Source organism: Amphiura filiformis, chromosome 1 (genome assembly GCF_039555335.1).
Source record: "Amphiura filiformis chromosome 1, Afil_fr2py, whole genome shotgun sequence".
NCBI classification, from domain to species: Eukaryota; Metazoa; Echinodermata; class Ophiuroidea; order Amphilepidida; family Amphiuridae; genus Amphiura; species Amphiura filiformis.
The window spans coordinates 88739255-88766221 of record NC_092628.1 but is presented as its reverse complement, the minus strand read 5'-3'; the positions used below and the strand labels follow the sequence as shown (position 1 = coordinate 88766221).

Genomic DNA, 26967 nt, shown 5'->3' with positions numbered 1-26967 from the left:
GCAAATCTATGGTGAAATCATTGAGGATTTAATACTTTTTACTTCTCTCCTACAAACTGAAATCCGCAATATAAGCAGCGCACAAGTATTGAATCTTATAAATATTCTTTTCCAATTTCAAGCACCTTCAAAAGAATGGGGTAGATAAATTCAGCATGAAAGATAAAGATGAATGTTGTTAAAGATTTGTGTGAGAAGTAGATCAACATAAAACAAAACCACTTCATACAATACACAAATCACCTGAGAACCAAGGGAAAAGAATATTTTACCAAATTGTCTTTTTTGTGATTTTATGCATAAAACCTGGTTTTATTTTTGTCATGGTCGGTACTTATTACTTGGATAAGTATATATTTAGATATACAATTTGAATGACGAGATGTAACTTGTTAACATCACTTGCCATCTTAATTTGTAAGGCCATCTTATTTTAATAGTTTGTCTCAAAGCCCCAGTGTGCATTAGTAAAATTGCACACTTTTTGAACGTTATTCCCACTGGATTAAATTGGAGTAAAATCTCATTTTTCCTGCTGTTTTATTTATTCTTTCCAAATCCACCACACAAAAATCTTGCATGTAAGTTTACCCTTTCTATGAAATCTAAGTTTACCCTTTCATACACATCCAAAGTTCACATCTACGCAAGTTATTTGTTGCATAAATAAAAGTTTTTTAGTCCAATTGCTGATTTTTTGACCCCTCAATCATAAGATTGCATAACAGATAAGTTTACCCTTTCTCACACATCTAGAGTTCATAAATACACCCACGTAAGTTGTTTGTCTTCTATAACTAAATCTACCCTTTTTTGAGACAACATATTTTATGGTGAAGATTACATGGTAAAGATTTAATTAAGCTAAATATGTACGCAAAGATTTCATACAGAACACAAATCACCAAAGAACAAAGGATAGACATTGTATGAGTTTTCTCAATAATAGAATTCTAGGCGTTACTGACTGACTTTATTACATCATAGCAATTATGAAACAGACTATTATGAAGTTTACCCTTACAACCCAGATTTCATAGTTACAAAAGTTGTGTTTCCTATAACTTTATTAAGTATATATTGTATCTGTACTACTGGAGATATTGCAATATATTTCCACACAAAGTTGCGCTTGCAATAAAATTCTGATGCAACATTTGCCTCACAACATTTTACTCTTAAATAAAGGCACACAACAGTCAATAAGATGTAATTTGAAGTTATTTCACAACACAATATCCCTCCTGAAAATCTGAATCTATATACTACAGTTTGGCATTTTACCAAAGGCAGGCACAAAGGTGATTAGAAAGCTAAACTAAAGTGTGTTATACAAGAAGCAACAGTGTTAAAGAACTGTATGTCTCTCTCATCTCATTTCATACCTCAAGCAATAACACATCTAAAGATGCGACAAATGTATCTCACTACAGGGAAATCTCAACAGAAATCACTTACATTTCCTATGTTTAAATAAAATACGACAGACATATGGCATTTATCACAATGTCTACAGAAGGATCATTAATTTATTTTGTGTGTATTTTGTATACAAAATTTTTCTTTTGAGAAAGATTATTTAGCATACCGTTTGCTCATTTGTTGTTACAGTTTCCAGCTGTTCCCAAATAAAGTTGGTATATTACTTTTCTTTTCTGCTTTGTTTCTTAAAAATCTGTTTTGTACAGCAGCCTATGATGTTGATGTTCTAAATGTAAGCCAAATAACCTTAGTGATCTGTAAATGTAAATTAAGATGGAAAACTATTCTCACTCTATTCCGAGCGATTAGTCATGAATTCTTTTTCTTCTACTTAGTCAATCTAGATTCACTCCTTACAGAGTGATCCCAAATTACTGTTCAATCTCAGAGTGAAATCACGTTTACTCTTTGTTGAGTTGATTTCACAATCCGTGTGGCCAATCAGCAAGCCGGATTTTAGTGATGCATGTCACAGAAAATTGTGACATTAGGTTGCCACACTCTGTTGAGGGGCTAGTCTATCGATATGATTGTGGGAACAATCTACAAATGAATGCCAACTTTTACTGTTCAATAGCTGAGTGTTGCTTTCTAACTGATATGACTCAAGTTTCAAAAGCAGAGGTCCTAACCTAAACAAAACAGGATGTATATTTAATATGTGCATACTGCTGGGCAGTGTTATAATTAAGGCAAATAAAAAGGCTAAAAGCCCATGAAATTGATGAGGGCCTGCATATTCAAACTTTTAGGAGGATATGGTAATTCAGTGAAGTTCTCTTCACACTACTTTTCATCTGACATAATATTAGCAGTTTACCCTTAAGGTTAGCAACTATTTAAAACTGTTGCGATTTGGTAGTTCATAGCATCTTGTGAATGGTAGTGAGCTTTGGCAAAAATTGCATTGATCATTTCATAGCAAATATGTAGAAGAATTGAAATATCAGATATACTTTTATTATAAGTCCTGTGGTCCTTGAGTTATGTTGTAAAGCGGGCTGAAACAACACCACTTTCGTAAAACATACATAACTCATTAACAACAATAAATCAAACAAATTTTCGAAGTATATGATTTGCAGAATGAACTTTTGCAAAACATCAAAGTATTATTTTATATTGATTTAGATAATGAAATCAATTTTTTGGCTGCTTCGACCAACAATACCTAGTCTACCCTTAAGAGTGCTTTCCTGCATAGCCCTTTTATTTGATAAAGAGGCCGGCTCATTGTGGTATGTCAGTTAAAGAGGCTTTCACTGTAATGTTCATTATCGGTGTGTTTGAACTTAAATTCAATGAAAATGTTGTCACTTTGGAATTGTGACTCGTAATATCAATTAGAGCACAGGTTCAACCATCTGTAGAAGCCTATCTTCTGAATAAAAGTGGTGATATCTTTATGACAAGTGTGATATAAAATTGGATCGATTGAGCCCATATTTATTGGTTGAGCTACGAGTTTTAAAATTTTGGACGAGACAAAGTCAAGTTTAATATTTTAAAACTCATAGCGAGACCAATAATATTGGGCGTAAAGCATCCAATTTTATCATTATTATGTTTTGGATCCAATATTTTCACACACTTGGATTCATCAAAACGTAATAATGCTGATACTTGTTGTGCCCACTAAAATTATATATTAATATAGATTATAAGTCTTTGATAAAGATCCTGCTAGGATCAAAAGCTCAGGCCCCTAAAACTTTGAAATTTTACTTAACAGGCTATTTTTGTGGATAAGCAGTTTACAACAGCTCACTTTTCAACATTACAAGTACATACAAACTCCCACAAGACTGCAAGTACACGACAATGAAAGAGCCATCAACTTTTCATCATCCTTACACTAGCCCACAAAACACATGTATCGTAAGTGCAAAACTTCCCATAAGGCCCCCCTTAAGACAGTATTATGCATAAGTGAAATCCTTAAAGGTTGCCATGATTTCACACCAGATTCAATGTGTGACACAATCTCTTGAGTTATCTTATCAAGTGGCCCAGTTAAGGGTAAACTAGATAATGTTGGTCGAAGCAGCCGGAAAAAAAAAATGATTTTCATTATCTAAATCAATATATTATTGAAAAATAACACTTTGATGTTTTGTAAAAGTTCATTCTACAAATCATATACTTTGAAAACTTACTTGATTTATTGTTGGTAATGAGTTATGTACATTTTACAAAAGCATTGTTGTTTCAGCCTTCTTTACAACATAACTCAAGAATCAGAGGACCTACATGAGTATATCTGTGATATTTGAATGATCAATCCAATTTTTGCCAAAACTCCCTACCTTTCAAGATGCTGTGAACTACCAAATAGCGACAGTTTAAAATAGTCGCTAACCTTAACCCAAACATACTATTGTTACAATCCCCATTGAATAATATCTCTGGCATTTTGGTTTTAAGCAATACAAATGTCCTTATTTTTTTTTAAATCCATATTTTGCCTGCATCTCAATTTTCCACTTCCAAATGTTGGCCTGAGTGGATCCAATTGTGACATACCATTGTGCATTGCAAAATTCTGAACAAATTATTACGATTAATTTAACATGCTTCCTTAGAATTCTAGTCTCTTGTGCTCAGATTTCTCTCTGTTCTTGAAATAGAACACTTAAGTGAAATACTTACAAAATGCTCTTTTTTTCTTTTATGCTCATGCTATATTCTCCCACTGGGGAATGACTTGTTCCTTATTCTTATATGTTTAATTGACTCTCCTCAAGATACATGTATATTCAAAGAAATTCCATAGGCATATTGCATTCAAGTGGGTTTTCTGATATGGCCAACAACTCTACAAGTGTTGAGTAGAATAGCGTTGACTTCTCATTTGGGAGTGTTGTAAGTTCAGTTCCGTTCTCCCAATTTGCTAGGGATTACTGTTTTTACGTCATGGACAAACCACTTCAAAATTGAGCTTTGTCAGTCTTATTTTCTGTTGGTCAAAACCTATCCGTACACCATGTTTTTCAATTTAGAAATAAAATAAGGAAATGGACAAAAAGCTTTTCATTAACGTTCATTTGTAGCTGTATCCTAAGGTCAATACAATTAAAATGGTTTGCTTATTTTTACCCAGTAAGGACACTGAGTGAAGACACTTACAGTAAATCCACAGAAATAGGTGAAGTAGAATCAAGAACCTGGCCTTTCATCTTTGTTCAGGCAGAGGAAAATTTGTAGGTATTCAAATTCTGCTTGGAATGCATTCATAACTTATTGTTAATGGTTGGTGACACTCTGGGACTAAGCATAATTTGAAATTTATACAGGTAAATTACAGCTGATACTTTGCGGTTTTACACAATGGATTAACATCTTTAGGAGCAGTATATCAAACTGGACACTATTTTATAATTTTTTCATAAAAAGATTAAGCTACTTTTTCAATTCTGCTACCTTTCCCATTTTACAATAACAACAAAATTTCACTCCAGTGTCAGAGGGAGGTTGAGGAATAGATTACTGATTCGATGCCAATGCCATGGTTAAGGTCCAACAATTTGTGCCAAAGAAATTAAGCAAATTGCACAGTAAAAAAATTGACCAGATCAGCGCAGAAAATATTAAACGCCCCCTTCAAATAAACACCCCCCATTAACCCTAACCCGCCAGGAGCTTTTTGGCGATGGGAAGGGAAAGAAGAAAGGAATAAAGAGAGAAAACTAGGAAAGAAGTTGTTTGCTCCGGGTGGGATTCAAACCCGAGACCCCTCGCATGCCAACCACTGGCTCAGTGACACTTTGCCACGGGTCCTGGGCTTCGCTGGCCAGCGAAACCGTGCCTATATATATCACTTAGGGCGATTGCGTCATCACTCCACGTGGGATGCACGCATCGAACAGCGCATATATCAAGTAGTATTTTTGTAGTACTCAGGCGTGTTAGGGTTAACTGAGCCTATACTGAGTTTCGCGAAACCGTGCCTATATATCACTTAGGACGATTGCGTCATCACACCATGGATGATGTGGGATGCATGCACGAACAGCGCATATATATCAAGTAGTATTTTGTAGTACTCCGGCGTGTTAGGGTTAATTTTCCAGCAAAAATAGACCAATTTAGGCCTTACAATGCTGAAATTGCCATGCTATCTTGCGTAAGCTTACCACACATGATTGTAAATGACATCGCAAATCCGGAAGTGAACCGGAAGTCACTGATCATACGTTCATAGTTCGTCATTTTTGGGAATGATGTACGCCAGTGTGTGCGACTGTGCATGCATAACGGGGAAGTGAATCTAACCATGTCAACACACAGGTGATTGGTTAGTATTGTATCCAAGGTTGTGTGTTCGAGTTGTAGTTTGAAATATGCGATCGCGGTTGGATCGAGTACAGCAGTACTGAAATTCCTACTTTAAGTCTTTGTTGATGCACAGATCGTCACTGCACATATTGAACTGGTCTGCAACAATGTGCGCATAGATTCTACTTGTCCTCAAAGCATTTCTGGGTGCAAAAAAAAATCAAATTTGTTTGAAGATTTTTTACTTCCGATGCTATGGGTAAACTTGTCCATCAAAGGCTAAGACATGCCCTTGATGGTCACTGAACTTGACTTGATGATGTTGTAGTCATGCAATACATGTTTTTGATGAAATGTAAACATCGCAGCAGAATAAATTACTTTTAGATTATTAAGCTGCTTTCATCAGTTTTCCAAACCCTCAGACAATGGTCAAGTGTGTACTGGGAAGGCTGACAATATATCCGGAAATTAGTTTTCATTCAGGATATATTTTGGTAGCTAAGTCTATCTCTACATCATTTCCTGGATAAAATAGGATGACTTCTTTTGATTTTTAGGCAATGTTTCAGGGGTGCTTTCATATGGTTTACAGCCAATGATCCTGGGGAACATGTTTTGAGAATAAATACGCTTAAGGGTAGACGAGGTATTGTTGGTCGAAGCAACTAAAAAAAAAATCAATTTTCATCATCTAGATCCATATATTATTGAAAAATAACACCTTGATGTTTTGCAAAACTTCATGCTACAAATCCTATACCTTGAAAACTTGCTTAATATATTGTTGTTAATGAGTTATGTACGTTTTACAAAAGTGTTGTTGTTTCAGCCCTCTTTACAACATAACCCAAGAACCACAGGACCTACCAAATATATCTGTGATATTTGAATTCTTTTACACGTTCGCTATGAAATGAGCAATGCAGCTTTTGCCAAAGCTCACTACCATTCGCAAGATGCTGTGAATGACCAAATCACAACAGTTTAAAATAATTAATAACCTTAATTATCAACACACTACAGAACATCTCTGAAAAATTCTACCATTGGACACTGTAATTTAATGGTATTTTAATGCTCAAATTGTAATGCATTGCTACAATTGTGTCTGCAAATGAATACGCTATATAACATGCTCAATCTGAGGCTATTGACAGACGTGTTGACAGTTTATTTTGTACAGTACACGTATTGTTATAGAGGGCTATACTGCACTATACTATACTAACTGGAAATAAGGACCAAAATATGGGTTTTTAGGCCATTTTTTTGTATGTTGTGACAATCAAACCTCAAGACTTGTACAAAGACTATAAGTTATGAAAATGAAAATTTAGTGCAAAACTGCAGCAGTAAAACTAGGCCTACATCATATACAGTAGATGTTTTTTATATGAAACTTTTAGCAATTAGGTAACATTAGTTACAATACCCCTTCTCTCCCACAGGAACCCTTCTTCATCCACTTGCTATGTAATTTCTATTGAATATAGTACTTATGAAACACACTGCTCTTAAAGCGCATGAACACTCAATTCACATTTTAAATGTAGTTTGATGCTATATAACTGGTGTTAACACCAGGAATTCCAAATTCTGCACTGAATCAACATCTTCACATTTTCTACTATAAACACAGATGAACTGTGAGTACTATTAACTAGCTCTGACCTGTGAGGTACTACCCTAGTTCTGCCAAAATGAGTTTTAAACTTTCTCTACTAACTATGAAGAAAACTCATCCATTAATGAAAATTCCCTTTTTAAACGGAGAAGAGGACATGTTAATATTTTTTTGTTCAAATATCCCAGTATAGCTGAATTGGTTGACACTACACCACCTTTTCAAGTGATTTGAAATGTGGCCATCAATGTTGACTGTTGTTGTTTGTGAATATTCTAAAATTATGACACGGGTTTTTTCCCTTTTACTAATTTTGCCATGTATATCATACTTTGCATGAAAGTACCCATATTGCAGCTATGGCCTAAGTTTGGGAAGAGTGATTTAACTGTCCAACTGCTTCAGCTACTGAAACCTCATCAATGCAATCCTGAGTGGGATATATTCATCAGAGGGTATGTGTTAATTCTAAATTGCTAATACCTAGTAGTGCTCCTTTGAATTTTCAAAGTAAAATCCTAATACCTTTCAAGGTATGTCTACTACATGTCTACGGAAATTAATGTGGTGACAGAGTAGCTGAAATAGCTGAGTAACTACAAAAATGTTAATTAAATCACTCCATGTACATGCAGTACTGCAGGGTGTGGCAAAAAATCCCATTTTTTTCTCGGATCGACTCGGAACTCTCAGAGAATTTTACTGTGGTACCTACTACTATTGTGATGAAATATCAAGATTGAAGCATGTTTTGCCCAGGCAGCAGCTTTTCACAAAATCCCTACTTATTTGCTATTTCTTACTGTATAACTCTTTAAAGAAAAATCAGTAGAAACAACCTGGGAAAAGTAGGTATTCAGATGACATCTTGTAAAAATCCACTAACTGGGTGAAACATGTTCTGATCTTACTGATATTTCAGCACAATAGTATTATGTACCCTGGTAAAATTCTCTGAGAGTTCCAAGTTGATCCCCCTCTTATGTATCACACCCTTATGTATAGTGCTGGCTTTGGTTGATCTTGACTTAATATTTGACCACATCTGTAAGCTTACAGTAAGTAAATTATGATTACAGGTTCTGAGATGAAATTTGTAAGACAGATTTACTCTGAGCAATTTAAGATTTTGTTTGTTTGTAAGAGGACATCAGGTCACCAAATATTATCTCAAGCAAAGAACAGAGCAAGCATTTTGAGGCAGCGTATTTCACCCAAGATGACCAAACAGGGGAAATACCCTTCTGTGAATCTTCATCTCATGCAGCTCTGAGCAACTTGTTAGGAAGTGGACACCTGGTCACCAAATATTATCTCAAGCAAAGAACAGAGCAAACATTTTGAGCCAGCGTATTTCACCCAAGATGACCAAACAGGGGAAATACCCTTCTGTGCATCTACATCTCCTACAGCTCTGAGCAACTTGTTAGGAAGCGGACACCTGGTCACCAAATATTATCTCAGACAAAAAACAGAGCAAACATTTTGAGCCAGCGTGTTTCATCCAAGATGACCAAACAAGGGAAACAACCCTTCTGATGCTCCTCCACTTCATACAGGATGTTGGATATATTCCTTGTCATAAAATCCCAACCACCACCATTGACTAACATCAGATGAAACTTTTGCACTTCTTGTGTCCATGAATGAAATAATTTCAGACATTACAATGTAACAGTTGCCAGTACCCCTGTGCAATTACTCCCAGCCATCAGAAGTGATGGCAGGTCTCTCGTAATTTCTTGTACAAACCGTCAAATTAAGGTAAGACGTTTTGGGACAGCCTGTATGATGACCTTTTTACCTTCTTTTAATGCTTTTAGTGCTTTATCAGCATGTGCACTATCATTATGCAAAACAACACTTCACAAGTTCTTCAGATTCTTTGATCAATATTTAACCTGTAAAATAGCATGCCAGAAATGCAAAGTTTTGTTTTTGTTTCGGAATTACAATTATATTAAATATGTTTAGAGAGCGACTTGTGGAGCAAACTGTCTGACATACAGATATTTAGTTTCTATTTTTTAATTTACAAACTTGTTGACCTCAAATGACTTTTGACCTATGACCTTGAACACCACCCAAAAAAGTAGCCAGAGTTTCTGACCATCACCTTTCCTGAAAATCTGAAGTCAATCCGCCTATCCATTCACGAGATACAGCATCCAGAGGTGCAGACGGATGGACACAGCAAAAACAGTATGCCTCATGGTGGAGGTATAAAAACCCTCTGCAACTGACCAAATTAATTGACAAAATAAGCCAATACATATTGGGACACAATAGGTGCAATTTGTTACCTAAAATAATCAAGAGTGTTGTGGTGAAACACCCCTAAATGCAGCTACCATGTAATGGAGAGATCAGGAAAAGACATTCGGGACAAGAATATGCAAATAAAGGTAGAAGGTAGGATAACAACCTGAATACCTGGTGAAAAACTCAAGAGGATGGGTATAATAAACTGTGGTTGCAGATAGTCAAGTAAATTGACTACTAAACCAACTATCCAGTAAGTAAATATCAATCACTTGATAATGTCACATCCACTTTATAGGCCCATTTGTGGTAGTTTAAACCAACAATAATAAAGTGAGTGAACAAACACACAAACAAACAAACGCACAAGAGTTTTATGGTTTAACCCTGTAACACCCTATTGGGGTTTTGGTCAGAGATGCCCTTTGTGTATGTATAAAGCACCTTAGATCCATTGGCAATCCAATGGCGCTAGTATGACTAACCCGTAAGAGCTCCCCATTTTACACCTTGTGGAGTGGAACAAGCGAGATAAAGTGTCATAAATTCTTGAGAGTTCACAGCCAGTTTAGAGTAGGGTTGGTCTCCTTCTTTATGCACATAGCCTCAGTCACTTCGCACTGTACCAACTTGTCTTCACTACACCTCCCAGGTCAAGATTGTGTCCTGTATATCTGTTGTGTTCTGCAATAGCTGAGGTGTTAACTCGCTGTTTTGGTAGACTAGTATGTTCTTTGAGGTTTCAGCCAGGGTCTTCTTGGTTTCTCCCACATAAACTATATCACACCCACTGCATGGGATGTGATCAAATTACACCAGACCGATCTTCTATTTATGGCTTAGGGATGAAATCAAAACTTGACCACTGGTCTACCGCCAGTTCTGGCTGGTTGGAGCTGGTTTCTGTTGTCCTAAACAATGGTTGAGTTATGATTTCATCCCTTATCTTTTAGTAGAACAAACATTTGATGCAAGATCCGGGAGTTTGATTCCATACCTGCCGAAAATTTGTCCAATTCTTTCTGATATTTCTGGGACCTATGTTTGTTGTATCAAAAGTCGAGGCATTATGTACCTGCTCTTTAATTGATCTCCATATTTCCTTATGCTGAAAGCTTATGTGGAAAGCGTCCTCATCAAAGTTGCGCTGAAGCATTTTATTATGATTGACTTCCGTACCCACAACATGTAAAAATAAACTTGTACATTTGAATAACTTACCTTGTAATGACGTGCTGTATCTGGTACTGCTCCGTATTCCCCGGTCAAAAAATTCTTCACTTTATTCATCTCTCCATTTTCACTATTAATTGCACTGAAATTAAGAAAATAATATTACCCATGAGGTTACTTAAAATGCAGACAAACCATGAAGAATACTGATAGGCACAAACATGGCTCCTAAAGCTCCTGGGATTTACAAAGCGAAATTCCGAAAAGGGATACAATCTTGACCCAGTCTGTCAAGACTCGTCTCCAAGAAAGCATTGTCGTTTTGTCCCAAATTTTGTCGTCATGGACAACCATCAAATAACATCATCCAGGGCGAGTATCATATTTTGTCATTTCATATTTCTCTCAATCATGATCGCCATATAATGGAGTACCACTGTGTATATATGGGATATTTTAGGGCCCAAAAGAAAAGGGGATCATTTTCAATTCCTGCACGGGCATGGGTGGCTGATAGTTTGGAGAACAAACACACTGGACTGAGATGCAGAAATTGTGCAATAAATTGGCCTTTATGATTCCTGTGATATTAACTATCACGGATGTATGCAATTCATGAAATGTCTGCAAATATTTTTTTATAACCAAGTATTTCAATATTAAATAAATAATGAAATGAAAAAGAGAATCTCTTTAGAGAGATTGAACAATTGTAGGCCGTAATGTTATAAAGTGGGAAGGGGAGTGATTACACATCTCCCAGGTCAAAGAGTGGGTGGATATCCCCATGATGTATGGCCAAGCAAGAAACATATTGGAATTCAAATTTCTCTTTGTCCTCTCACATTTAGTCATTTGGTCCAAACCCAATTGTCCACTCCAGCATGTTTAGCCCTTTTCCCAGTTCATCCATTTTGTCCTCTTCCCACTTTCCAATTCATCCTTTTACTACTTAGTCCTTCAAAATTCATATTTTTTTTGTTCTTTGATATTTGGTCCTATTGCCAATGTTGTGGTAGATCTTGAGATCCAGTACCCACATTTAGGATTGTAAATAAATGGCAGAATAAAGGGCCGATCTAAAACTAAATCAAACATCAAATAAGCAACTTAGTTGTTAATATTGCTGCAAGTGATATGACACATTCTTTACACTGCATATCAGAAACAATGCTTTCAGTTAACTCTGGGCTTAACTTAACCCCCTGAACACTACTGGTCATTTAACAGCATTTCTGATTGGTTGATAACTTGTAATGCTCATTTCAATTGCCAATTATGACTAGGCTTTAAACTATTTATGGTCAAACTTACATTTGCTGATGATCTTATATTAATACCCTCCTTGATAGGTTCAAAATTGGACATAATATTCATTTTGGCCAATCAGCAGGTAGTTCTCATGGGGTTAAACTGCACTTTTAAAGTCTACTATGGGTAAAATCTACACAGATGCAATTGCAAGGGCACCATCTGAAGTGACAATCCCAATAGAGGTGGAAGGTATTTTCACACCTTGTAATATTACAAGAAGTAGGAATATGTGACATGAATTCAAAACTAACAAGCTGTAATTAATTTACAAACAAAGTGTCAAATGTCAGGGCTGTAGCAAGGTAGATAATGTGGGGGGCAAAAGCCAAAATTGGTATAAAGCTTTAAAAAATAAAATAAAAAATTGCTCAAAGAGTGGCGTGGCCATGGCCTCCCCGCTTTCTATGGTCCTGATAACTCTAAAGACCAGTACAGAAGCTGCGGTTGAGTTAGAAGGTCTACTTCATTTTACAATACATGTATGCCTGGCCCCCGCAATGTGATCACACAGATTAAGACCCAAGTTTTGAGAGCAACCCGAAGCAAAATTCAATACGTTGTTTAAATAGAGACAAATTGGTGTTTCATCCAGCTTGTGTTGTGTCTATTCTTACCTCTTCCTCTTCATCTTTTCTTTCTTCCTGTCCCAATCATAGAGTTTTGTGTAGAAATGTGGATGAACCTCACTGCCTTGTGAGCGCCTCGGGAGAGGCAAAGGCTAGGAGTAAACCTTACACAAATCCGAGTGGAGCCCCTAAGGCGGTCTGGTGAATGAACTTCCAACACCTTCCGGCAGCTCCTGCATCCAAGTTGATGCCAAACGTATTGCTTCGCTCTCCTTTGGACTACATCAATGAGGCCAAGAGGGGGACTCTGATTACTGGGCAGCTCAGAGTCTCCAAAAAAAAATTTGCCCATATTGGAGTAGCCTATCCCAATGGCTCTAAACCTTCATCATGGGCCAAAGAGCGGAAGAGGAAGATTTACTTCTCAACGGTCATTAGGCTGGTGTTGAACATGTCATCATTGGTCAACCTTCCAACACTGGCCAACATGTTCCAGATCAGAGGCGAACTACTACATATTGGTAGATCTCGGCTGCTGTGTGTCCAGAAATAAGCTGAAACGGGCTGATCACCCGTAAAGCTGCTGGGACTGGACCAAAATAATTCCCAGCAAAATTCATGATTACGAAAACTACAAGCAAATCTTGAAAATACCGAGGGTAGATGAGCGGCAGTCTACTGTTGACTTCATGACGGACCAGCGGGAACTCGGCACACCATCACGAACTGTTGGCCCTGATTATTGTCGCCTGTCTACCTTCAAACCTCTTGTAATATCTACTTATAATGTCCGTACTGTAAATCAACAAGGGAAAATGCATCAGCTTTTCATGGGCTGTGCTGATGCAGGTATTGACATTGCGAATTCAAGAACATCGTCTCATTACACCAAGCCCAACCGATGAACTTTGGTCAGATGATAGGAACTGGGTTTTATCATTCAGTTCTGCTACCAAGCAAAGGCACGGAGGAGTTGGTCTGGTCATGTCCAAGCACATTCACAGATGTCTTAAGAGTGTTGAAGCTGTTTTCGAGAGGATACTATCTGTAACATTCCATGGCAACCCTCAGCTCAGCATCACTGTTGTATATGCACCCACTGAGTGCGCAACATCTTCTGACAAGGAGGAATTCTATTCATCTCTATCTGACCACCTGGGTGGTATGAAAAGACACAACATCCATCTCATCCTCGGCGATTTTAATGCCAGAATAGGAACAGACAGTCATCTTTCCCATCCTTGGGTCATTGGTCCACATTGCTACCATGATTCAACAAATGACAATGGTGAGCGTCTGGTCAACACCTGCCAGGAGTACAATCTCAGACCGCCCAGATGAGATTCCCATAACCCAGGAACCGTCTCTGGACTTGGACCCATCCAGCTGGATCAACCCATGCACAGCTAGATCACATACTAATAAACAGCAAGTGGGTAAATTCTCTCCGCAACTGTCGAGCATACAACTCAGTAGAAGTGGACTCCGATCATCGTATTGTGAGCATCCGTCCTAGCTGCCAGTCTGCGAACTAGCAAAGGAAAACCTTGCAAGAGACCAAAATTCAACTGGAAGAAGTTGCAAGATCCTGATACAAAGGAGGAATTTCAGCTGGAGCTATCAAACAGATTCCAGGTCTTGAGCATGGATGACACCACACCCATCTCTGACAGGTATGAGACCTTCGAAACAGCGGTCCGTGAAGTTGCCGAGAAAGTTATTGGAAAGCAAGAGCCATGCGGACTACCAAGTTGGATATCAGATGCAACCATCAGACTTAAACTTGAAAGGGATGAGGCCAAAAAGCGGTACTCCATTTCAAAGTCTCGTCAATCTAGAGAAAGATGGAGGAACTTGAACACCAGCCTTAACAACTCCTATAAATCTGATGAGCTTGCTACCCTCAATAAGCAGATGGAAGACCTGAAGCTGGCCGACGAGATGGGGAATTATACCACCACCTGGAAAATTATACACTCGCTTTCTGGGAAGAACTCAAGGAAAGGGGTGAAAGTCAAAAAGAGAGATGGATCAGCTCCAACCAGTGACCATGAACTGCTTGAGGAATGGAAGGAATATTTTAGCTCACTCCTTAACAACGACAGTGGCATAGCAGCTTCAGAACTTCCTGCACCAGCTGTTGAAGATCTTCCTATTATCACTGAGCCCCCAACTCGTGAAGAAGTAGTCAAAGCAATAGCAGCCATGAAGACCAACAAGGCAGCAGGATTGGACTGTGCTATAACTGCAGAAGCACTTCAGGGAGGAGGGATAGCATGATTGATATGATTCTCGAATTCTGTATGGAAGTATTCTCAACGCTGACACCACCACGTCAATGGGTTACGACTGTAATCATTCCTCTACCAAAGAAAGGTGACCTCTCTCTCATGACAAACTACTGTGGTATTGCGCTTATGTCCATTGCCGCAAAAGTGTACAACAAGATCCTTCTGAACAGGATCCGACCCCACATTGATCCTTTACTGAGAAGCAACCAGGCTGGCTTTAGATCTGGTCGCAGCTGTGCTCAGCAAATACACATTTTGAGGAGGATCATGGAAGGCTTCAAGGAGTACCAACTTCCCTTAACAGTAACTTTTGTGGACTTCAAAAAAGCCTTCGACTTCATCAACAGGTCCGTCATGTTTTCAGTGCTGCGGCATTATGGAATACCAAAGGTTGTGGTCAATGCCATCCAGGTGCTCTACAAAGACTCCAATAGTGCCGTTATGGTAGATGGCAGTATCTCAGAGCCTTTCAAGTAACAACTGGAGTGCTTCAGGGTGATGTGTTGGCACCATTCCTGTTTATTATCCTGGTAGACTACCTTCTGATGAAATCAACTTCTGGAATTGATGCTGGAATTGTTACCTACCCACGTCCGGTCAAGCAGGTATCCTGCCAAGATGCTGAATGACCTGGATTTTGCTGATGATATTGCCCTGCTGGAATCTTCCATAGACCGGGCCCAGTCACAGCTTACTAGGACTGCAACTGCAGCAGCAGATCTAGGCCTTGTAATCAGCGCACCTAAGACAGAATATATGACTGCAAACTGTAACGCCTAACCAGCACTTGAAGTCTATGGTAGTACCATCAACCATGTCACAGACTTCAGGTATTTGGGTTCCAAGATGGGCTCTAGTGTTGGAGACCTAAAAGAAGAAAAGCACTAGCCTGGGCAGCTTTCTGGAAACTGGGCGCCTTTGGAGAAGCCCGTCCCTGCCCATCGAAGCAAAAATCAAGCTGTTTCAGACAGCGTGTGTTACTGTCTTTCTGTACGGGTGCGAGTCATGGGTAATTACCAAGGACATGGAAAACAAGATCAATGCATTTGCAACATCTTGCTACAGAGTCATGTTAAACATCAAGCGTGTGGATCGGATTCCAAACGAAACCATCTACAACCTGACCAACACCACTCCACTGGTTGCCAGAGTCAAGATTCATCAACTCAAATTTCTCGGCCATATACTGCGTCTTTGAAGATGGCGAGCCTGTGAAAGAATATGCGCTTTATATTCCACCACATGGGAAGAGGAAACCGGACGGCCGCGCACACTGTACTTACAGTATGTCCAGCACCTCCTGGGAGATACTGAAGGGATGCTGCAGCCAAACAAAATTGTTTCGCTTGCCCAAGATCGCATTAGTTGGAGAAAGCTTGTAGTCGCCTGCTCTGCAGCCGACTGATGATGATGATATTTGGGCATGACATAATATTATGACCATAAATATGAAGTTATCACACTGATGAAGTAAATGATCTTATGATGTCAATATTGTCAACATTATCACAGCAATAAAAGAATATTACAACTGTAATTGTGTATGCTTAGGCCTGCTAGAAATATATGATATTGGAGGCCAAAATATGCACCTCAACTTAAAATCCTACAAAAAAAGAAGATTTTTTTATATTATTTTCTTTATTGGGATTCATGGTTGATTAAGAAACTAGAATTTTGCGGTTCTCCACTTGTGCGGTTCTCGACGCAAAGAGTCTGCAACAATGCCTCCACAGTGCATCATTTTAACCAGTGCAATTTCACTTGATTATTACTTGTCTTGCTAGGGTGGTTGTTCCCACCAAATTTCATGAACCTGGTACCAATTTATGTCGATTTGACCTTGGATGACCTCAAAATGACCTTGACATTTTTGACTTACTACGATGGTCGTTCCTACCAAATTTCATGAACCTGCAACAATCCTATGGCTATTTGACCTCAGATGACCCCAAAATGACCTTGATATTTTTGTCTCGCTAAGGTGGTCGTTCTGACCAAATTTCATGAACCTGCAACTATATATAGCGATTTGACCATAGACGACCCATCATGACCACTAAATGACCTTGTGATTACGCATATTTTGCGCTGAAAATATAAGCAGGTCAAGAACCTCTGGCTGTGCTACTCCCCAAGTTTCATCACTGTGACCCATATAGATCACCAGATAATCTGTGCACAATGTTATTAAGGCCCTTCACAATTGATTCTTAGTTTCCTGTTTCATGGTTGAAAACAAGGGATGAGGGGACTTTTAATTATTAATTATCTATTATTTTCTTTATTTTAAAACAAGTGGTCGCAACCTACATCAACCCGTTTTGCCTAGGAACATGCATTTAATTATTTTACAACTATGTTTGATTTTATACACAAGTAATGGTACAGTTATATTCTTTGTTAATTCATTATTATAGTTGATATGAGCAAAGTCAGAAAGTAGCAAATGGAAGGCATTAAAAGTTATTTTAAAAGAGAAAATCCAAAATAAAAATAAAATAATTAAATATTTTGCATTTCTCTACTTTGGACGCAGCGGGAAACAGGAAACTAAGAATTAATTGTAAAGGGCCTAAGCTGGATATGTATAAATTATCCAAATCAGATACTTAATTATCATATTTTGCAACAAAAACCTACTGAAATTTGGTGACTGTCAATTGCCACTCCTCCACCAAATTGCATCACTATATGCATTACCAGTTCCGAGAAATTGCATTCGCAATCTTGGACAGACAGATGGACACACGGACGGAATGACAGACGGACAACCAGGAAACATAATACCTCCGGTGGAGGCATAAAAACACATTGGTTTTGTACACATTTCTTGAATCTTAAATGGATTATGAAGTGAACTCTTCAAATCTGTGAAAAAGACAGAAAAAAATAATAAGCTTTTCAGATGTTTCACCAAATGTAATTTGCGTATTTGTAGCAGCTCTATGAACTACTAAAAAAAATAAAAGGATCAAACTAATTTATTAGCATTTTTCAAAACAATATTAGCTCTAATGACCCAGTTGCTTTTTGGCGAGGGGGGGAGGAAAGAAGGAAGGAAGAAAGAAAGAAGAAGAAAAAAGTTTTTTTCTCGGGTGCGGTTTTGAACCCCCAACCTCTCTGATGCCACACCCGTGCACGGGCCTACCTTGCCTGGGGTATCTAGGTTGGCATGCCAAGCTTTCTGTGGCCATATGACTGTTTGCATGATGACACAATCGCATCATGTGGGATACCTGTGCATGCATATGCTTTGTGAATTGAGGTTTTTTGATGTTTGGTTCGGTTAGGGTTAACCTTGTAAATCAGATGCGTGTAAATGATTGACACTGAAAAATACTTTGGTTACCACCATGACAACAAAACAGAAACAAGGTAAAATTAAGATTGACACATTCTGATCCTTAAATCTTTTTGAGCAGTGTACTTCTACTCTTTAGAAGATGCAAAATAAAAATAGTCCTCAAAAAGGACAATCCTGCAGATAAACAAGACAAAAAGAGAAAAGAAAGAAAACAAGAAAAACTGAAGGGGAAAAAGCAATCTTAGTATGATTTGTTTGACAAAAAAATTGTAAACCTGAACAAAGATACTAATAAAATGCAGACAGGAAAGCCAAGCCCAGCAACAAAAGAACACAACAACTGTGATTGTGTATGCTTGTATACTTCTACTCTTCACAAATATAAATAGCAACATGTATTGAAACTTTGCAAACACCTGACATTTCAAGTTTCTCCAGCTGAAATTGACAATCACTTTTGATCAAAACTGGGATAACCTTGAGAACACACGTCTGCCATCTTTTTAAAGTCAAAACATCATCTTTCTTGCATGTGTATGAAATGTGTACTAATAGTGTGTTTCATTATATTCACTGAATGTCACACTCAATAAAACATCTGTCATTTCACATTTCTGTAGTAGATATGGACTCTAAATTGATGATACTGCTAAGCTGGTTAATTATTAAAAAGCTTTTAACAGGTATTCCACATTTTAACAAGAAAGTAATCTTGCTTTCTACAGTCTGTATACCTTACTTGAGTCAGTAAATTAGATATTGTTTTCTATTGTATCTCTAAATGTAATGATGAGAAGTATATAAAAGTAGATATAGGAAAAAGCTGTTTTGGCATTGTGAAAAGTAATATAAAAGTAAAAAGTATGATACTACTGGAAAATATACAATCATACTTTTATAGTATATAAAAGTATACATTCTAAATGATGCAAGGAATCCAACTAGCATACCAGCTTCCTGCAAAAATTATGGTTTTTGAGAAAATCTAAAAATATGATTTTACTTTACTGATGAGGAATTCTTAACATATCAATACAATGGGGAGAAAGAACAACACATCACACACTAGAACAATGTCTATTATGTTTAAGTGTGCAATATGTGGCTCTTTCAATAACATATCATCTTTAAAAGCTGATGGACTATGTGCAGCTCTTTACAATCTTTATAAAATAACAATAATTTTAATGGAGAGATAAGATGAAAGTCATATTTATTTCAAATCCTATTATGGAATATTTTCATTAAAAAGCAAAATTTATACCGTATGTAACTTCACCAAAGCCTGAAAGTACATTGACTACTTGCGAACTCTCACATTTTAACGTTGCAGAAAAAGGCGGTGAACATGTAATTGGCCAAGTTTTACATGAATTGATTCTAAAGAAGATTGGTGGTTATTCAAGGAGAAAATGTCAAGCTTAATCAGTCATAATAGAGCTTAATATCCTGTGACTTCAATAATAGAATAAGTAAGATTTTAATCTCTTAGTAATTTATCTTTTTCTTTTATTGAAATAAATCAAATCTTATCTTGATATCTATTTCTTCAAATAATTGTTATATTTACATAAAAATAAATCAGTCAAGTATGGTTGTAAGTCTGCCACTGGTGAGAAATTTGTGAATAATTAAGAATGACAATGACTTGCGATAAGAATCTTGACAGGGTTGTTTGATCAACTGTAATCATATGTAACAACAGCTAATTCTTTGGTAATTCGTTTGGGTGTTGCAAGTCCAGACAGATCAATTAATAATCTATTTGCAGTTAATTGTTCATTCATTCAACTAATTTTGCTGAAAAGAAAACCACACAATAGTGTGTCTTTATCCCCAAAAAGTGTGATCACAATCTTAAAGTACACTTTAATGCAGACATCCTGTTATTCAAAGGTACTAGGTGGTGCGGTCTGTAATTTGAAGATAATTGTGATGGATTTGTATTTCTTGGTAAAGTGGGACTGCATTGGGTGCAGAAGCCAAACACCTTTTAGGGATGGTGAACGGTTCCCTTGAAAATGAAAGGAAAACACACCTTCTCTAAAAAGCAATAACTGCATTATTTCAATATCTGAAACTGATGCAATTGATTGAAATATACCTGAATATACCTGTTACCAATAAATAAACACAGAGGGCACATCCTCCGACAAAAAAACCTGAAGTAAGTGATAATGTAAACTTAAAGATTTGATTGTAGAACAAAGCTAAACATCCATTCACGGCTAAAATCAAGTTTTAGGCATTCATTTTGTAACCCACCCTTTTTGCACATTAAAAGTCGCTTACATTCACATAATAAACCCGAGGCGCAGCCGAGGGTCATTATAAAGCATGGTTTTGAGATCACCGCGGGCCTATAATCTTAACCATGTCCCGAATATAAAGCAGGCAATATTTGTTTTATATTTGTTTTATATATGGATACGTGGATGCTGAGATTGCGCAGTTTGATCGGGACTCACATGACCAGTCCATAGTTCATTTCCATGACCGGTCCATAGTTCATTTTGAGGGCATAGTTAATTCAATGACTGCACTTTCAACAAATCAGATGACAGGAATCTACAGTAAGCCAAAAAATTAAGGTACCAGTTATGTTCACCTCCTGTATATCCTAAACAAAGACATATATGTCATAATTGGAACCAGCAGTGAATAGCTGCATCTTTCAGCTCGAATATATAAGACCTCATTCGTTGAAAATGTTAAAGAAATAAAGACACGGCGATACCAAAACCCAAGGAAGATACCAATTTAAAAGTTGCAGTTTGCTGCATTAAATGCCCTATTGATTTGTACACAAAGTGTTCGTGAACGAGAGAACTGCGCTGCGCTTCCATTGATTAGCACGTTAAAACTAGCGTCGTCATGGTCATGCTTGCATTGATTAGAACACAAAAGTGCAACTTTTGATTTTGTTACTTCATTAGGTTTTTAGATCATTGTTTCTTTAATTCTCAACCAATTTCAACAAATAAGGTTTTAAATCAGAGCTAAAGAGTACAGGTATTGACCTCATTTGCTCTAATTTAAGACCTCATTTGTTAAAAGCATTTGATAATAAAAACAGTGATTGAAAACCCCAGGAAGGAACAAAATCAAACAGTTATCTAGAAACTATTTTCTCAAATTTTTAAATTAAGACCGTACACTGATTTTATACCTTAAAATATCCCAAATTTTGGTCAAAATTGAAAAAACATTAAATTTTGATAGTTTTTGACACATCTTTTTTAAAACAAAGAAAAAATTCTAAAATTTGAGAAAACAATTTCTAGATTTGTGTGTCTTTAGAACATAAACATGTATAAATTTGGAATTTTCTCAAAAACTGCTACTTTTTCAGAAATCTACAGTGCTATTTGGATTCCTTGCATTATTTCCTTTCTGAAAATGGTATACTTTTACTTACTTACTTATCATTACTTTTAAAGATACAATACAAGACAATGTCTAACATTTCCGATTAGGAGTGATCCTGTGTGCCACTTTAAGTATTTGAGAATTTGAGAAATTTGAGAATGATTTGTGTACAGGGCATTCAATGGAGAAACACCACCTTTTGAATATGCATCTTTCTTGGGATTATGGATCACTGCATCTTTATTTCTTGACTGATTTCAACAAATGAGGTCTTAAATCTAAGCTTAAGGATGCAGCTGTTGGCTGTTGCTTCTAATTATGACATATCTGTCTTTGTTCAGGATATATAGGGGTACCTTAAAGGGACCATTGAAAGAAAATATGATTTGGTATCAAAATAAAGCCCATAAAATATAGAATCAATATCTAAAACAATTGAAGAACTAACTATTTTAGAAATAAAAATACAGTGAAAACAACGTACTCGATTTACCCCCTTCCGACGCTACATCGCGCGTCATTTATCAAAAGTAGAAAATTGGGCGCTTTCCTGATGACGCCATTGTGGTTACGCTGCTTTTGTGTTGCGTTGACATTTTTGCCGGGATAATTTGACAACAGCGATCGCGATCTAAATATCAGATGCAATAATCATGGTAATACAACCACTTATAATCATTTAAAGGTCAAGTAAAAACAAAATTCCAGTTGATTGTCCACATCTTACTATAAATAGGGAAATGTTGTATGTATCTATCTATGTATCTATGTATGCCTATAAAGGCTCCGTCAGCTTCGATCCAAATGTCGCCAAATTCATACGGGAGATCGATGAATATACGGGAACGTGTTTAAACTTTATTTGGTTGAAAACGGTCAAGAATTGGCTGCAAAAACAGTGAAAATATGGGTAAAAACGGGTTTTTGTTATGAAAATCCTTTGCCAGGCTACGCGTCACTGCAGCTGGCCGGCAGCGCGTCGGCGCCTGCGTGCGTAGTCGCACTACGCCAATGGGCGTAGAACGGCGCAGAGCCACGCGACTGCGAGCCAGAGACCAGTGGACATGATAATACGGAAAGAAGGAAAAATAAAGGACAAAAAGGTACATGGACGGGTCACGGGATTATGATAACGGGTGAAAACGTCCGCAGACACGCTATGAGAGGACGTAATAAATACGGGAAAAAGATGTTTGTTGTTTAAACAACATGAAGCGGTACTATAAAGAAAAATAAAATTAAAATGAGGACAAAAAAATACGAGTAATAGGCCAACGGGTTAAAGTAACTAAATGAAACGGAACGAAACAAAGAAGGAAAGAAACTAATCAGGAAATGTAAGAAAAAGAAGCTAAAATAATGAGAACAGAATTAAATAAAAAACATGGAAACGGGAAATCACAAGCAGCAAATAAACAAAGAAGCTAACGGGAAATGTATGAGAAAGAACAGATTTAGAAAATAATAGGAACGAGGTTAAATAAATAAATAACATGGAAACGGAAAATCACAAGCTAAGCAAATAAAACTAAAAAAGAAAGTGTAAGAAGAGACAGGTTTAGAAAGATAAAAGGTACCTTTTCAATGAGTCTACCTGTTCAGTAATTATTCCTGTTATGGTGAACGCTCCCATCTAGCGGGGACCCGCGCGAAGCGCGGGTATCCCGCTAGTGTTATCAAAAAGAGGAAGTGGAGGGCCTTTTTATTTATCATTTATTAGTTATTTTTTACAATGCAAATGGATCATTTAAGCCTTTGTATTATTCCCGGACATTATTACTAGTTGTGTAATTTGTAGAGGAGGATGATAGGATCGAGGCTCTTGTTATTAGATGGTTCTCTGAGTGGATGATTAAAACAAAGCCTCTAAATGAAAATGCTTATTGGACAGAAGCAAATCTAAACTATTGACAATATTATTAACTTTTGAAACATTTAAAAAAAGAAGTTTTCCCTTATAATAAAGAAAACAGCATTAAAGCGGGCGGGACGATCAATTGGTTTTTTTTATCATCATCAAGCATATGCAGCTTCCTATTTTACTTATTCATAAATTCAACCCCCCGGTCAACATGACCATGATTCCGATGACTTTATGTACTTTTTTATGTAGCCCTGCATGGCATATATAAAACCATAAAACTAATTATGAGTATGCCTACAGGCCTATGATATAGTGACGATGTTGAGGGAATATCGCCAAGATTTGTCGCAACACATAAATTGCAGATGATGTGCGGCGCCGAGCACCTCCTATGGGTATTATTATTATAGGCCTATGTATTTTTTTTTTGTAGGATCTACCTTAAAAAATATTAAAGAGAGAATTATTTTTTCCAAAACCTGACAATTGGTATAAAAAAGATTTTTCTTCCATAAGTTAACTTTCAAAAGTGCTTATTTTCATACCCCAAACAATGCAAAGTAGGCCTAGGCCATTGGCGTACGCAGGGGGGGGGGTGTTACGTGTGTGAAACACCCCCCTTGGATCTGTCAAAAAATAAAATGAGGGTAAAGAAAAGGCAAAGAAAGAGAGAGAGGGGGGAAAGAGAGGGAGAGGTGGTGAGGGAGATAGGGGAGGAGAGGTGGGAGATGAGCAAAGCATAGGGGCCATATTATCACAATAATATCATAGGCCTATAGCCTTAACAACCCCCATTATCTCACCCCATAACCGGTATTGACCGGTAACATTATGTAAATGTGTTAATTATTGAAACATGTCAACCCCCCATTACACCCCTGGCAACGTACGTACGTTAAGGTTTTAATTGTTAATTGACATGTACATGTTTACACCAACACCCCAGCAACGTAGGCCTACTTAAAAGTTTTAATTGTCAACCCCATCATTACGCTTTTGCATCTCTTACACCGCATTGCGCCATGTTATCAGCTGAAAACCGTTTGCAAGCTAGCTATAGATGATTAAATTTGTAATCGAAATCTAATCGCTTTTCAAAAGAATAAGTTGAAATAAAGCATATTTAGACAGTATTTTGCATTGAAATAGTGGAAAAAGTATGCACCGAATGGCTTCAATTGGACCTTCATTTTGCAACATCAAAGGGAAAACTTGTTTACGAAAGGCTTCATAGACCATGTAGACCGTCATTTCAAAAGTTTTCGGCTTTTGAAACTAATATTTAATCAGCTGAAAACCGTTTGCAAGCTAGCTATAGATGATTAAATTTGTAATCGAAATCTAATCGCTTTTCAAAAGAATAAGTTGAAATAAAGCATATTTAGACAGTATTTTGCATTGAAATAGTGGAAAAAGTATGCACCGAATGGCTTCAATTGGACCTTCATTTTGCAACATCAAAGGGAAAACTTGTTTACGAAAGGCTTCATAGACCATGTAGACCGTCATTTCAAAAGTTTTCGGCTTTTGAAACTAATATTTAATTTTACACACTAATAGTGCCAAAATGGTCCACCAAATCGCTTCAATTAGGTCTTTATTTTGCAAAAGTTTCTTACTTCTCAGGGGGGCACCCCTCAGACACCCCCTGCATAGTGGCCATATTCGCTTTCGACATTTACCAATTTGTGTTTAACATAAATCATAGGCCTACAATTAAAGGGAAAACTTGTTCACAAAAGGCTTCGTGGACTGTCATTTCATAATTTTTCGGTTTTTTCAGACTAAATTTTTACACACTAATAGTACCAAAATGGTCCACCAAATCACTTCAATTAGGTATTCATTTTGCAAAATTTCCTACTTCTGAGGGGGGCACATCCCTCATCAGACGCCCCCCTGGTGTCGCGCAAGCGTGACGCGATGTCCGCTACGCGGTCATTTTTAAATTTTCAGTTACTTTTTTTTTATCATCACACCCCCCTTGAAAATTCCTGCGTACGCTACTGGCCTTTTATTTTGCACATTTATTCCCCTATAGGCCTACCATGTGTTACACGGGAGACTTGCCAATATTATTTGAGCCGTTTAGCACTGGGGCAGTAGCTGAACGGCAGATGAAGAAGTTGGTTCAGAAGAATATGACATGCAAGCTGTTCTTGAAATAAATTACGAGGAGCGCCTGTAAACATACATAGACCTTCAAAAAGCCTATATGCTACAAACATCAAATGGGAAATATTATAGGCCTACACTTATTTTAATCCATGGATGGTTAGGACCGGGGTAGGCTTAGGCTATGCGAAAATGATGTCAGTCGTTTCTAAAAACGAAATATCCAGCCAGGCGCGATGTATTTTACAAGATTTACCCAATCAACATAAACTTTGTAACTGTAGCCTACCTTTGATAAAACGCTCGGACACTTTGCACTTTCAAGTAGGCTATCAGTGGGAGTTGAGATTGGATTAGGCCTAGTATAAGCATTTCCATAACGTAAACTAAAGGCTGACAGTAAATATTGTTCATATGATTGTTTGGAGTGGCCTTTATATGTTCCTCTCGTGGTTCTTTATCTTCAAATGTGTTTCTCATTTTTCATAGGCTTTTAAAAATAAATAGAAATAAATTTCGGCTTTTATATAATAACGCCTTTTCCCAGATCTCGGAGAGTTCAAAGCGCTGTAATTTCGCTGCCATGGTCACAATCAGATCGCGTCATCTAGGCTGGATACTGCCGAACCTGTCGCAAATCTAGCCGCACTTGGATTGTAACATCCACCAAATATCTTTTCAGCTCCCCAAATTTCATTGGGTGAAGGAAGTTTTTGATAACCAAACAACTAATCACCGAATGACGATTTTTGAGAAGCGGAGGAAACTGGAGATCCCAAAGAAAACCTGCGGGGATCGAGATAAACCAAGTTCACATGAGTCTTTGGGCCGCCGCCAGCCAGGGGTTTGAAGTTGAACCCGGGACCTCAGTAGTGGTGCAAGGCGAGGAAACAACCGCGCCAACTCGCTCTCTATCTCCCGAGCCTGACTTTTGTTTTGAACCTGGTCCCATTTAAGCTCCCATAAGCTCCCATATAAGCTCCCATATAAGCTCCCATAAGCTCTTATAAGCTCCCATAAGTGTGTGTCTCTACGTACACGGAGCGACCGTTTAGAAACAAGCAACACACTTTAAATTTTTAATCACTCGCAATAATATTCAGCTTCCAAACTCGGAGTCAGGATCGGCTTGCGTTTTAGGCCTGGCGGTTAAGGCCGATAAAATTAATGTTTTGGTTCTCGTCCCTCCCTCCTCAATTTCTGGGATTTGTCAGATTTTTTTTTTTTTTTTTTTTAGATTTGTCAATTATTTTAGACTTTGGAATGATTTATGAATTTTTCATACATAGGCCTATAAATAAGTTTATTAGAGAACAAGGACC

The 26967-nt window shown here is 37.4% G+C and overlaps 1 protein-coding gene across 1 annotated transcript in view; it reads right to left on the bottom strand.

Moving 5' to 3' along the window:
* The window catches only part of LOC140156599 (probable aconitate hydratase, mitochondrial), a 151235-nt gene that overhangs the window by 31568 nt on the left and 92700 nt on the right, over positions 1 to 26967 (bottom strand). The window contains exon 19 of the mRNA XM_072179540.1: positions 10868 to 10961. Within this exon, the coding sequence (XP_072035641.1) occupies positions 10868 to 10961 (94 nt within the window). The remainder of the gene's footprint in view (positions 1 to 10867; positions 10962 to 26967) is intronic.